This window comes from Sturnira hondurensis, unplaced genomic scaffold (assembly GCF_014824575.4).
Source record: "Sturnira hondurensis isolate 20B ecotype Veracruz unplaced genomic scaffold, ASM1482457v3 Scaffold0021143, whole genome shotgun sequence".
Classification (NCBI taxonomy): Eukaryota; Metazoa; Chordata; class Mammalia; order Chiroptera; family Phyllostomidae; genus Sturnira; species Sturnira hondurensis.
Window position 1 is genome coordinate 7,686,197 of NW_028093774.1, and position 14,830 is coordinate 7,701,026.

Consider the following 14,830-nt stretch of genomic DNA (forward strand, 5'->3'; position numbering starts at 1 on the left):
TCCCTTCCCCTCTAAAGATAAACAAATAAATTTTAAAAATGAATTACTGCAAAAAAATGAATGTAAAAAAACAAAACTACAAGTTTAAATTAAAGTTAAAAGCCCACCTCTTAATTTTAAGACTCAGGAGATACAAAATCACTCTTGTTAAATTGCTTTGAAAATGTTTGAGTCTCACTGTGTCAGTTTGTGTGCTTTCCAGGGACAGGGAGCACACACTCATGTGACAGTCCAGTGACCACGCTGAGCAGAACCGACTGGCATACCCAGTGGAGCAGTGGTCCCCACCGAGGTCTGCAGCTGAATCGTGTGGCACTTTGAAAAAGTGCACATGCTCCTGTTTCTCAGGGGATTCTGGTTCAGTGTAGGGGAAACGGCCCTGGTGCTGGTGTTTTCTGAAAACTCCATTGGCGATTCTGATGCTTAAATTCTTATTGAAAATGCTGCTGTGGAAAATGCTGGCATTTATATTCCACGTAACTATTGATATTGGAAGGCAGAGTACGCATTCAAGTTTAGAAATGCCTCTTTGGCACTAGGGCTTAGGTTTTTTAACTTACAGCTTGATGTAAATGTCTATTGTGTAAAGAGAACTTTCTTTGTATTATAGCTACCTTTGGGAAGTTGTGGATTTTGAAACTTACTAGAACGAAAGATAATATATTTACATGCTTTAGCAGATGGTTAGTTCTGCTATTTTCTGGATGTGTTTGCTGTCCTCACGGTGATATTCATATTCCCTAAAGAGGCAGTTTGCCTCCTGACATTTATGGGAGGTGGATGAAATTTGTGTGCTGCTGAAACCTCCATTAGAGAAGGAACTCTGATGTGAAAAGGTGGTTTGTTGTGACGTTTGACAGAGTTGTGCTTGGTTTCTGTGTAGTTGCTTGACATTACGCAGGGGGAAACACTATAGTACTGGCTGGCTTGTCTCTTCAGTATCCAAGTTTCCTCACTTGTGGCAGGGTGTCTTTTGGACCAGCTCAAATATTTTACAAAGCTTAATTTAGGTCTCTCCAGCTTACATGTCTGTTTTGTGTAAGAATGCTTGTGGCATTGTGGTTAAATCCTGTGTCCTTAACTTCTTTTGGACAATGACTTGTCAAACTGCTTGTGGTTTTAGAATGTTTATACTGTTCTCTCCCTGAGTAAAGTCAAATTTTCACTGGCTTCTCTTTGCTGAGGCTAAAGCCAAGGCTTGCCCCTTCCTTCCTTCCTTCCTTCCTTCCTTCCTTCCTTCCTTCCTTCCTTCCTTCCTTCCTTCCTTCCTCTCTCTCTTTCTCTTTCTCTTTCTCTCTCTCTCTCTCTCTTTCTTTCTTTCTTTTTAAGATTTTATTTATTTTTTAGAGGGGAAGGGAAGGAGAAAGGGAGGAAGAGAAACATCGATATATGAGACAAACATTGATTGGTTGCCTCTCACACACCCCCAACCAGGGACCCAGCCTGCAACCCAGGCATATTCAGGCTGCTGCTGAACAGCCGCCACAGCCAAGGCCTTTCCAATGCGTGATTTCCTTCTAAGACTCACAAGACTCATAACCACAGGTCATTGAGTTGTCTGAGAAGACTGAAATTCAAAGCCTCCTTCTGGCTGTGCAGTGTAGATCGCTACAAAGTTACTCATGATGCGGGTGCATTTGAATCCTCAGCCCAGCTGTAATCAGTTACGTAACACTCTTCCAATAGATGTTTTCTCGAGATGTTCTCAAGAAACTTTTCAGTGGTTAGGCTGACTCAGCTTTCACTTTCTCCTCATTTCAGGTTCGATAATCACAAACAGAACTCTGAGAAATTGCCTGTCCTACCTGATACGTAGAAGATAGTAAACCCATGTTTAATGAGAAGTTCGTTCATTGCTTCAGTTACCATATGAGTGAACTTCTCATATCCATACTAGTTAAAAACATTATCTATGCTTTAACTATGGTAATTCTGTTTGTTTTTTAAATAGAAATGTCATGGTTGGTATGTTGTGTAACAGAAGACTTGAATTCAGTTGAAAGAGTACCATGGATAGAGTTAACATTGGATAATGTTGAGGAAATTATAACTTCATATTAATAAAACTTAATATAAATAAAGTGTGCGTATTTTTAAAGTACCTTCTCTAAAATGTGGGTTATTAATATATAGGTGGAAATTAGTCATCTTAAAGCAAGACAGAGCGCACTGCAGGACCAGCTGCAGAAGCTGCAGTCAGCTGCTCATTCCGCAAGCTCAGGAGCTGGCAGCGGGCCAGCAGCCATTGCCTCTTCATTCAGCTACGGCGTCAGTCACCACGCTTCAGCCTTCCATGACGATGGCATGGACTTTGGTGACATAATTTCATCACAACAAGAAATAAACAGACTGTCAAATGAAATTTCCAGACTTGAATCTGAAGTTGGACATTGGAGACATGTTGCTCAGGTAGTGAACTTTTCATGAATTTTTGGAAACTGTGAGTGAGTGAAAGTGCTGTGCTGTGCTGTGCGTAAGCTTTTGGTGTCAGGAAGGACTCTGGGTAGGAAATCGGAACCTGTGTTCTGGTTCTGCCAGTCACTTTCCAAGGGATTTTAATCAGGTCATCCTTCAGCCTCAGTTTCCCCTTCTGCACATATTTAGAAGAAATCTCCAAAGTAAAAATGGGGTTGCTGTGGTTGAACCAGCACCTCTTGCCCCGGAGCCCCAAGGCCTCGCTGGTGAGAAGCAGGGCTCCGGGACCCGCGATGTGAAACCACTCTCTCGGGTGTTGCCTGCGGTGCCTGTTTGCATTGGTTGTGTGTGAAATGAAAAGCTGATCATCGGTATTACAGATTTATTCAAGTATTTTATGTTGTTTCTCATGCATTCAACATTACATCCTTGCTATTTTATTTATATTACTAAGGTTGTCAACAGACATGAGATTCAAAATAAATTGGGACATTGTATGAATTTGATTTCATCAGTGTAGAGAAAAATAAAGCATATAAGTAAAGATATTATTTTCTGTCTTTTTGTGAGCATAATGTAATTGTGGAAAGGAGAAATCTTCCTGATTAAAATGATCCCCTTGCTTCCCAAGTGGCTACACATTCCTAATACCCAAAATAAATCAAGAAAGCCCTGGCCCGGTGGCGGTTCATTTGGTTGGAGCACCATCCTGTACACCAAAAGGTTGTGGGTTCTCGTTGCTGTCAGGGCACGTCCCTAGGTTGTGAGTTTGATCCCCAGTTGGGGCATGTACAGGAGGGGGCCTGTCAGTGTTTCTCTCACATCGTTATCTCTCTGTCTCTCTCCCTCTCTCCTTCTCTCCCTCCTCTCTCTCTGAAATCAATGAAAAACATGTCCTCGGGTAAGGATAAAAAATAATAAATAAATAAATCTAGAGAGGATGCTCTGTCCATCTTATCTCTAAAAACATAGTTGTTCTTAAACTTTGCGTGGGTAAGACTGACCTGGGGCACTCGATAGTACTGTAGATTCCCTTTCCTCTCCTCAGAGACTAGGGTTTTGTAGCCTGTTTTGGATCATTGGAAACTATGTTCAGACTAACAAATACCTTAGGTGATTCTGATGAGGAATACATTTTAAGAAACATTGTTTGGGGTAAGATTTTGTAAGGAAGAGATGGATTTTTTGGATTTTTTGTACATGTACCTTGAATGCCTACTATATCCCAGACCTGTACTGGGATATAAAGGTGAAAACATAAACGGAACCTTTCAGGAAACTTAATTTTCTAGCATGGCATAATAAAAGTTATGATTTACATGGTGCTTTCATATGTACTATTCCAATATATGTTATATTATTCTATTTTTAAATTAACATTTTATTGATTATGCCATTATAGCTGTCCCATTTTTTTCTCCCATTTATTTCCCCCTGCTCTGTTTATTCCCCACCCCCTCTCACCAGGAGGTCCTTGCCTTTCAGGACTTTGAGTATTACTTTCCAGCTCCTCCTTTCCTGCAAGGTTTCTTTTGAGAAATCAGCTGATAGACTTATGGGAACTCCTTTGTAGGTAACGCTCTCCGTTTCTTTTGCTGCTCTTAAGATTCTTCCCTTATCTTTAATCTTGGCTAATGTAATTATGATGTGCCTTGGTGTGTTCCTCCTTGGGTCCACCTTCTTTGGGACTCTCTGAGCTTCTTGAACTTCCTGGAAGTCTTTATCCTTTGCCAGATTGGGGAAGTTCTCCTTCATTATGTTTTCAAATAAGTTTTCAGTTTTTTGCTCTTCCTGTTCTCCTCTACCACCCCTATGATTTGGATGTTAGAATGTTTAAAGTTGTCCCAGAGTTTCCTAAGCCTCGCCTCACTTTTTGGAATTCTTGTTTCTTCATTCTGTTTTGGTTGAATGTTTATTTCTTCCTTCTGCTCCACATCGTTGATTTGAGTCCTGGTTTCCTTCCCTTCACTGTTGATTCCCGGTACATTTTCCTTTATTTCATTTTGCATAGCCTTCACTCCTTCCTCTATTTTGTGACCATACTCAACCATTTCTGTGAGCATCTATGAGCAAAAAATTACCAGTCTTTTGAACTCTGCATTTGATAGGTTGCCTATCTTTCATCACTCAGTTGTATTTTTTCTGGAGCTTTGATGTGTTCTTTCATTTGGGCCATATTTTTTTTCGTCTTGGTGTGCCTGTTACTAGTAAGGGGCGGAGCCTTAGGTATTTCCCAGGTTGGGGCAACCCATGTGGCTGCATTGTGGCGCTGTTATGTGGGGGAAGGGTCCGAGAGGGAACACTGCTATTTGCTCAGCTCTCAGCCAGCTTTCAGTCACTTCCTCCCTTACCCCCAAGCAAATTTGGCCCTTCTGGTGCTGATTTCTGGGTGAGTGGGTTTGTGTATATTCTAGGACCCTGTGGGTTTCCCCAGTGAACTCTCCTGTGAGTCTGGGAGTTTCTCATGCCGCCTCAACCCCCACAGATTTTTATAGCAACAGGTTCTGAAGCTTTCTTTTTCTGCACTGAAACCCTGGGTTGTGTGGTCTGTCTCACTTCCCAGTTGTTCCTCCTGGTTTATCCGCAGGCAAATGTGGGACCGCTCAGTCTGCCAGCCACTGCCTTCCCGTGAGTCCTCTCTGCCCGGCTGCCTATCTCTGCCCCTTCTACCAGTCTGGATGAATGTTTCTTCTTTAACTCCTTGGTTGTCACACTTCCATACAGTTCGATTTTCTTGCAGTTCTGATTGGTTTTTGTTTTTAAATTTGTTGTCCTTTTGGTTGTGCAAGGAGGCAAATTGTATCTACCTACCTTATATTATTCTTAATAGGTATATGAAGTATTTATTACTTCTGTTTTGTAGATGAGCAAATTAAAAGTTTAAGTAATACACCCATTTTCATAGCAATTAAGTTGTGATTCAAACACATGTCTTCTGACTCCACATCCTGTGTTCTTTCTGTCATACTGTGTTCCTTCTTCCATCCAGAGAGCTGTCTTGGGTTCCTTATCACACTGTTTAGTAAGTGTTAAGAGAGGTAAACGAACAACATGCAGCTTTGAATGAGAAGAGAAGAACCCAAAATTCTTTTATTTACTTGTCAAAGCAAAGGTTATTCTATATTGGGATGCAGAACTTCTTGGTAAAATATTTTTTTAAAGATTTTTACTGTTATTAATATTGGATAACTTTTCATTTTAGAAATTACCTTTTAGGAAGCTGCTTAGTTGCTATCAAATATGCATTTTCTTAAGTAAAATGTTCTACGGTGCTTTCCTTCTTAGTCTGTAAAAATGTTAACGTATTCGTGAATGGCATCTGTTTTGTTTTAAAGAGTTTAGAGTTTATTTATTTATTTATGGAGGGAGGAAGGGAGGGAGAAAGAGAGGCAGAGAAACATTGGTTGGTCAGTTGCCTCTTGTACATGCCTCTTTTTTTTTTTTTAAGATTTTATTTATTTATCTTTAGAGAGGAAGGGAAGGAGAGAAGTAGAGAAATATCAATGTATGGTTGCTTCATGTGAGTCCCCTGCTGTGAACTGGCTTGCAACCAGGCATGTGCCCTGACTGGGAATCGAACCGCGATTGTGTGGTTCGCAGGCCCGCGCTCAATCCACTGAGCTACACCAGCCAGGGCTTGTACATGCCTCTTGTTCCTCATGACCAGGAATTGAACCAGCAAGTCCTTGCTTTGTAGAATGACCCCAAACAACTGAGCCACACCAGTCAGGGCTTGAGGGGATCTTTTATTTATTGTGTATTACTCACTATTGGACTAAGTTTCTTCAGAGGTTCTTGGCATTCTTTAATCATAATTTATCTGGGAAATGCCCTATTTTTGAAAAGTATTTTTTAATAAAGTTAGTCTGTGACTACATTTTTTATAAGATCGATACAATTTTCTAATCATTTTTCTGATCTAGATTTCTAAAGCACAAGGACCAAGTAGCTCTGATCAAAGTGAAATCTGCAGACTGCAAAGTACCATCCAGGTGAGGCGTTTGCTTATGAAAATTGCAAGGCTAAATTAATAAAATCTCAGTCATAAAAGTAACTGGATTATGATATTCATTTCTTTTTACTGTTTTGTATCTTATTCTTTATGACAGCTAAGGTGTATAAGTAAAATATATCTCTCCAAAATAATTTGTTTTAAACATTTATTTATTAGGTAGTTTATATTCTGTCTCTAGCTTTGCGCAGTGGCAGTATCGTAGCCAGTGAGGTTTATCCAAGGTGCAATTATTGCTGTATTCTGTCTCCATTTTCTCTTGTATTTCATAAAATGGTCCTTAATAAAATAATTCTAATGTTGCTGAAGTTCTGATGTTTAGGATTAAAGGATATTGACAAAATGCTCATGTTACACATTACAACTAATTATTTTCTCTTAATGCTGGAATTTTGCTAGTTTGTATCAGTTATTTCCTTCAAGAAAAATCTTCAATTACATATTCTTTTTTTTTAAAGATTTTATTTTATTTATCTTTGGAGGGGAAGGAGAGAGGGAGAGAAACATCAATGTATGGTTGCCTTTCATGCATCCCCTGCTGGGAGTTGGCCTGCAGGGAACTGGCCTGCAACCCAGGCATGTGCCCTGACTGGGAATCGAACCGCGATCCTCTGGTTCACAGGCCTGTGCTCAATCCACTGAGCGACACCAGCCAGGGCTCAATTACATATTCTTTTCACAGTAATGGATTGTTTTTAGTGTGTGTAAAATTTTTAGTTTTTGTTTTTATTGTTATAGTGCTAGTATGGGTTCTCAGCCAGACCTGTGTTTGAATCCAGGCTCTATTTTTACAAGCTGTGCTTCTTTGGGCAACTTTTGTTTTATTGTTGTTAAAGGAGATGTCATCTTAATACTGCCTTTGTAGAATTGTTTAAAGAGTAAATGTAAAGCTCCTTGCCATGTTGGTGGCACATAGGTGCATAGGGTTAAAGAGTAACTTCACTTGTCTTCTCAGAAAATAGAAGCTAATTTATAGATTAGGGTCCTTCATTACAAGCAATGAAAACCAGAGATGGCGAAATGAAGCAAGAGGATGTATTGGTTGGTTGGTTGATCGATCGATTGAAATGACCTGGGGTAGCTTGTTTGCAGGGTTGAAGGGAGATTGGAGCATTTGGGCCTCAGGAAAGACAGGAATGAGAGCAGCAGCAGGGATTTGGGAAGCGGTACACAGTGGACCATCTCTTGAGGATGCAGCTGTCATACTGCTTCTGGTTTCACCAGTTTCCCCCTTGGAGGGACTCAACCCAAGGGTTAGCTTCCTATGGGAGAGCTGGGGCTTTCAACGTGGGCAGCGAGCCACCGTGGTTGGCAGTTCGGGAGTCACATTGAGACTGGAGGAGGAGCGGTGAGCGGGAGGATGGGGTAACAGCACGGCAGTGACACGCTGGCCGGGAGGCTGACACTGAGATTGGTTGAATGTCATTAGCAGGATTTGTTCATGGTCACATACTAAGGAAAAACATTTGTTTTGCCCTGGCTGGTGTAGCTCAGTGGATTGAGCATGGGCTGTGAACCAAAGGGTTGCCAGTTTGATGCCCAATCGGGCACATGCCTGGGTTGCGGGCCAGGTCCTTCGTAGGGGGCACTCGAGAAGCAACCACATTGATGTTTCTCTCCTTCTCTTTCTCCCTCCCTTCCCTTCCATCTAAAAATAAATAAATAAAATCTTTTTTTAAAAAAGATATTTTTGCTCACTTTTTATTTCAGTTTTTTCTTGCTGGTATTCCCCCATTAAAAATAGGAAAACTGTTTTTAAGGCCCAAGAAAAGAAAGGGTGAAGTCTCAGAATTGTCCAAATTTGGGGCTTGTGTTTAAATTCTTTTCAGCTTTAGCATATTTGGAGAGTTATTTTTCATAATATAGACTTTTGGATGAAAATGAAATGGTTTAGGTAAATTCATTGATTATTAATGTGGTTAACTTTGTCTTTCTTTTTAAGGAACTTAAACAGAGTCGAAGTCAGGAAATTGATGATCATCAAAATGAAATGTCATTTTTACAAAATGCACATCAACAGAAACTGTCAGAAATAACTCGTCGGCATCGAGAAGAATTAAATGAATATGAAGAACGAATTGAAGAACTGGAAAACCTGTTACAACAAGGTTATGAATTTCATTGATTTAACCTACTCGGTGAAATTTTAAGGGACGAACCTGGCACTGTAAGGCCAGTGTACTAATACAAAGTTGGACAGAGCTCTGAAGGATGAGTGACTGACCAGGCCTGCCCCTGCCGCAGAAACTTGCGGTGGCGCTGCGCGGTCACGGTTCTGTCGAAACGGAAGGGTCCTTTTGCCTTTGTGGGGAATCGTTGCAGTGCGGAGACTGTATGTGCGTTTCATGCATTCTCACTGCCTTTCAAACTCAGATACGTAGGCTGTTGAGTGTTTGATTCAGAGAGCTTTCCCCAACTATTCACTTTTAAATGCTTTGCTAATTATATGTAGTTATTTAACTTTTTTAGACTTAATTTTTTAGAGCGTTTTTAATTTTACAACAGAATTACGAAGGATGGGATTTCCCTTCTATCCCCTTCTCCTCCTGTCCCCCAGCTGCATATTCTCTCCCACCATCAACATCACTCATCAGAAGGGTCCTTTTTTTAAAAAAAAAAACAAGGATGAAACTATATTGACACAATCGTAATCACCCAAAGTCCATAGTTTATTTTAGTGTTCATTCTTGGTGTTGTACATTCTGTGGATTTGGGCAAATGTATAATGGCACGTATCTGTCATCATAATGCCATACAGAATATTTTCACTGCCCTACAGTCCTCTGTGCTCCACGTATTCATCCCCTTCTTTATCCCCTGAAACTGATCTTTTCTTTTTTTAAAAAGATTTAATTAATTAATTTTTCTAGGGAGAGTAGAAGGGAGGGGAAAAAAGAGGGAGAGAAGCATCAGTGTGCAAGAGAAACATTGATCAGTTGCCTCTCACATTCTTCCAGCTGGGCACCCAGCATACAACCCAGGCATGTGCCCTGATGGGGAATCAAACCAGCAACCCTTTGGTTTGTACATGGGTGCTCAATCCACTGAGCCACACCAGTGAGAGCTGCAGCTGATTTTTTTTTTTTAAGTTCCTTTTCTTTTTTTTTTTAAAGATTTTATTTACTTATCTTAGAGGGGAAGGGAAGGAGAGAGAGAGAGAAATATCAATGTATGGTTACCTCTCATGCGTCCCCTGCTGGGAACCGGGAACTGGCCTGCAACCCAGGCATGTGCCCTGACTGGGAATCGAACCGCGATCGTGTGGTTCGCAGGCCCACGCTCAATCCACTGAGCCACACCAGCCAGGGCTGCAGCTGATTTTTTTATTACTGCTGTAGTTTTGCTTATTCCAGAATTGTCATAGTTGGAATGATATACTATGTACCTTTTCAGATTGGCTTCTTTCACCTAGTAATATGCCTTTAAGTTTTCTTGTTTTTCATGGCTTGATAACTCAGGTCTTCCTAGCACTGAAAAATATTCCATTGTCTGGATATATTTCAATTTATTAATTCATTCACCTACTGAAGGACATTTTGATTGCTTCCAGGTCTTGGCAATTATGAACAAAGATTCTATAAGTGTCCTTGTTGGGGTTTTTGTGTGTATATAAGCTTTCAGCTCCTTTGGGTAAATACCAAGGAGTATGGTTGCTGGATCACATGATAAGAGTATGTTTAGTTTTGTAGGAAATCACCAAACTGCCTCCTGCAGCAGTGCACCGTTTTGCACTTCCACAAGCAATGGGTCAGAGCCCTGTCGCTCCACACCCTCACAAGCATTTGTTGGTGTCACTGTTCTGGGGTTTTACCATCCAATAGGAGTATAGTGTTATATAATTGTTTCAACTTTTCTAGCCTTCCAAATTCTGGAGTCCATTGTGTATAACAAGCTACTGAATTCTTGGTACATTTGTTTATGGTTCTAGGTGGCTCAGGAACTGTGGTAACTGATCACCCTAAAACCCATGAGATGCAAAGAACTATTCACGTTCTACAAACTGAAAAAGTAGAGTCTACAAAAAAAATAGAAGAACTTGAGGATACAATACAAGACATACGTAAACAACTCTCTTCTTCTGAAAATGACAGGGAAGTTTTGAGGAAGGAACAAGAACGACTAAATGTGGAAAACAGACAAATAATTAAAGAATGTGAAAGTTTGAAACTGGAATATAGTAAATTGCAATCTTATGCTATGAAGCAAAGTGACGATGCGAAGGAAAAGGAAAGAATTCTTCCACAGGATGTGTCCCTGGAAGAAGAAGCATTCAGACCACAGCAAGCCTTGTCCGGTATAAAATGTTTGGAGTTCACTGCATACTAATTGTTTTAGAGACAACCTCTTTCTATACCTGGGTACTTTGTGGAAATGGAATATTCATGGAATTGACTATGGAATTTGAACGGAATTGTTTGGTTTAGAGTCAGTGCCATAATAGATCACAAATAGGAATTTTCTACCAAAAAGGGTTAAGTATTGGTAGTTGTCTCTTAACTTCCTTTCCTCATTTTTTAAGCATTTACATGGAACTCATTGATTCAGGAGGCCATGCAAATTTCTGAGAAATGTGTGTATAGACATTTCTTGGGAGTAGAAATGGTTCCTTTTCTGTTCATCTCCAGAGAACCAGATATTTTCTATATGAGAATTCATAAGTGCCCAGACCCTCCAGTTAGGGAATCAGCCTACCTTCTTCAAAAATTTGTATTTGGAGATCATTTTGAAATGATCTCCTGAATCTGAGCAAACCTGAGAATGAAAGGAGCCCTAGGTCTTCCACCATTGTCCGTGCTCTAGGTGTTTCGTTACCATACAGGGCTCTACGTTACAGACACAGGCAGTGACTGAGACAGGCTAAGCAGCAGTATGACTCATGCCAGGAAAACACAGTGGGAGATCTTCAGTGGAAACGATGCATTGTATCCTCTTCTCACAGTGCAGACTCTCACTCCATGAACTCATTCATTCTTGCTCCAGAGGCCTCTAGCTCTTGAGTGCTCATGAGCCCCCTGCCCCATCTGAATTCCTCGCCTCGTGGTTTATCATGAATTCCTGACCTGGAGAGCCAGCCCTGTATAAATTTAAAACCAAGTAAGGTTCAAAGTAAAGTTTCGATGCCCCCATCCTCTTATTTTCCCACCTTGGTAATTGGTAGCATTTACCAGTATCCCCAAACAGGAAATTTGAAGTTACCCCTAGCAAGTTCTGTAGGTTCCATTTTCTTAGCTTCTCTTGGGTTCAGTGGCACTTTGGTATTGAATCCCAGAGGGGCTCGAGGTGTCTCATAGGCACTTTAGTCCTGGGAGCGGCCACGAAGGCAGAGGGAAGGCTGTGCAGTAGGATTCTACACTTCCTTGCTGGGCTTCCAGGTAGCTCTGGTCTTTTCAAAATAAATGTATCTATTTATTTAGTGTATTAGGTGATCCATATGAATCTGCTGCCCTGGGCCCTGTATAAATACATATACATGTATATGTGTATATATATATTTACACAACTTTTATAGTGTGAACAAAGTAGGATAGCATAGTGGTTAAAAACATGATAGAGTTGGAATCCAGTTCTATCACTAACCCGCTGAACTTTTTTTTTTTTTTTTATTTACTTTTAGAGAGGGAAAGGGAGAGAAACATTGATGTATGGTTGCCCCTGGCCCACAACCCTGGCATACGTTCTGACTAGGAATTGAACCAGCACCCCTCTGGTTTGCAGGCTGGTGCTCTGTCCACTGAGCCACACCAGCTAGGGCCTAAGTGGTTGACCTTGAGCGAGTTAATTAACATCTCTGGTTTGGTTTTTTCATCTATGTGGTTGTGATAATGTTATCTTCTTCATAGTTGTGGTAATAGTAATAAGGGTTTTATGAGCTACTAGCTGCAAAGTTCTCTTTAGAATAGTGTCTAGCCCATAGTAAGCATTATAAAAGTGTTAGCTGTTATTCTCTGTTCTTCGTGATCCTTTTCAAATTTTTTTCAGATTTTTCAAATCACTTTTCAAATTTTTTTTTCTTTCTGCAGCCAGAATGATTTTTCAGAAATGCAAAGCAGATTACTTTCTCAACTTTAATACTTTGGGGCTCCCCGTGAACGTCAGGATAAAGTTTAAACTTTTTAATCAGTTATATAATGTTGTAATGATTTGTTCCCTGTCTCCCTCCTCAGCTTCAATTCTTCCTTTTCTAACAGTCTCAAGTTTTAGCCATTTTGAACTTTCTGCAGAGCTCTGTAAGCTGGCATGTTGTCTCCTGGCTCTGTTCCTTTCGCTTGTGCTGCTTTCTGTAGTGTTTCTCTCTCCGCTGACTCTGCATATCGAGGTTCGGTGCAGGTGTTTCACGCCTCCGAGGCCCCGAGAGCAGCCGCTTCCCAGGCCACACCGGCACCCGACTCCCGGCCGGCCTGAGTTAGGGGTTTGCCCTCTCTGGTCCTTGGCACCTCGCGCTCCCTGCGTCGCCCTGTGGTGCCATCACGGGCCCGCTTGTCTTCCTTCCGGCTCCTCCAGAGCCAGCACGACTAAACTCCCCATTCCGTGGTCTAGCAGCTGACCTCGTATTAAATGTTCAGTGTTTCCTATGTAAACATTGAGTGAAGTACTTCAGCTGAACTCATGGTATTCTGTCTTCAGAATACATCTATAAATAAAACAATATATTTACAGAATATATCTATAAATAAAACCCACTCTATTTATAGATATATTTGGAATACCATAGTGGATGGTCTTCTCATTAGTAGTTATGTTTAAGTCACTTCAGAGAATTGATAGATTATTGTTGTTGTATACATATAAATTTGTATTTTTGAGTATTTTTCCCCTAGTCTTAGTCCTTATACTGTTTCCTTCTACGCAAACTAATCAGCTCACTTTGAAAGAGTTGTAATTGTTTTCATCAAGGCAATAACTCATGACTCACTCAGAGTACAATTATAATTCTGTCTTATATTGTTTCATAGAATTGGATTTTGACATAGTTTATAACTGGCATTTATATTATGATTTCCTAGAGTCAAAATACAAATGCAAAATAACAAAAATACACTTCATCTAATAACACAGAGGGCTTACAAATTGTTCTTAAACTATATTTTAATTGGGCCTCATTTCTGAGTTTAACTTTAGGAGATAAGTATTCAGGTATTTTAAAGAATTTTAATGTCAGATCCATTGTTTTATTTACAGATGCTGGAAATGAGATAACAACACTGAGTAATTTAAAACAGGTAAACTCATTTTAAGAGAGAAAGCTTTTGGCATTGGCTTACCAAAAAATAAGTATTCTGATGATTATAGTTGCTTATTTTGTATTTTGTTTTTTTATTATTTTACAAATTCATACGAATTTATCCTAAGAACATTTATCTTAGTAATTTTATGTTTGCTCATTCATAACACACTTTGCATTATATATTGACAATTTTAAAGGTTGCACAATTGAAAAATGCAAGTATATTCCTTTGAAGATTAATTTGCCTAATGTTGCATTTGAAGCAACAGTGGAAGCCAGTCCTGTACCAAAGTGAGGAGCGCGTTTTGGTTGCCCTTCGTGATACTCAGGGAGTTGTTCCTTTTTCTTATGATGATAGGTTATTTTGTAAATGTATTGATATCTATTTTTTCAATTGTAATAAAGAAATCTTCTGTACACATGTCTATAAAGTGAGTGGATGGGTTTTGCTTACAGTTTTTATATATCACTAAAGAAATGCTGAGTAGAAACGCACAGTCGTATAGCTTGCCTGCTTTCTTGTAAACTTGAAATTTCCTGTTATTTGAAACACTGTTTTTAACATGTTTATAGGATAATCTTGCTGAAGAAAATCTGAAACTTAAAATGCGTGTCCAGGTGTTAGAGAAAGAGAATTCCTTGTTGAGTGAAGCAAAGGTGGGTGTGGTGAAAATGGGGGCGGCCTTGCAGTGTGTGTGTGCCCCATGCCCGTCTCGGCAAGGGGCCGGTTTCTGTCTGAATGAGTGTTTAGTTCTTGAGAGTCCTGAGGAAGCTGATCTTGTTGATGATTGCTAGGCCAGGTTGAAGTTCAGAGTGTGAGAGGCTGGCCAGAGTCTGTGTTTAGAGATAAGCCAGTAGGCACGCAGATACGAGCAGAAAAAGTAGGTGAAGGTTCTTCTTCGATTTCCGATGAAGTCCTGACGGCAGCGCGCGCAGGCGGGTGGGGAGTCCGGAGCGGCGCACTGTGGTAACCACGTCCTGCTTACCCGGCCCAGAGTGGGTCTGGTGTGGCACACAGGGCTTTCTTAGAGGGGAGGGGTGATAGGGCATTCTCAGTGGTGGAAGTCGGGTCTCTGGCATATATGCGTAGCAAGGATAGCGTGAGATTCTGTGAGATTCTGTGATGCGGTGTTGGGTGTGGGGAAAGGCAATTTTATGTTTGTGCAACCGGGGGAGCT

The 14,830-nt window shown here is 40.5% G+C and overlaps 1 protein-coding gene and 1 pseudogene across 2 annotated transcripts in view; both read left to right on the forward strand.

Annotated features, from left to right (window-relative positions):
- The window catches only part of TRIP11 (thyroid hormone receptor interactor 11), a 64,077-nt gene that overhangs the window by 11,984 nt on the left and 37,263 nt on the right, over positions 1-14,830 (forward strand). The window contains exons 4-9 of one of the 2 annotated variants that reach the window (XM_037031163.1): positions 2,134-2,409; positions 6,339-6,407; positions 8,370-8,535; positions 10,356-10,721; positions 13,607-13,647; positions 14,226-14,309. In XM_037031163.1, the coding sequence (XP_036887058.1) occupies positions 2,134-2,409; positions 6,339-6,407; positions 8,370-8,535; positions 10,356-10,721; positions 13,607-13,647; positions 14,226-14,309 (1,002 nt within the window). The remainder of the gene's footprint in view (positions 1-2,133; positions 2,410-6,338; positions 6,408-8,369; positions 8,536-10,355; positions 10,722-13,606; positions 13,648-14,225; positions 14,310-14,830) is intronic. The other variant, XM_037031164.1, reaches the window with a different exon arrangement.
- LOC118977032 (uncharacterized) lies at positions 6,607-6,729 on the forward strand (annotated as a pseudogene).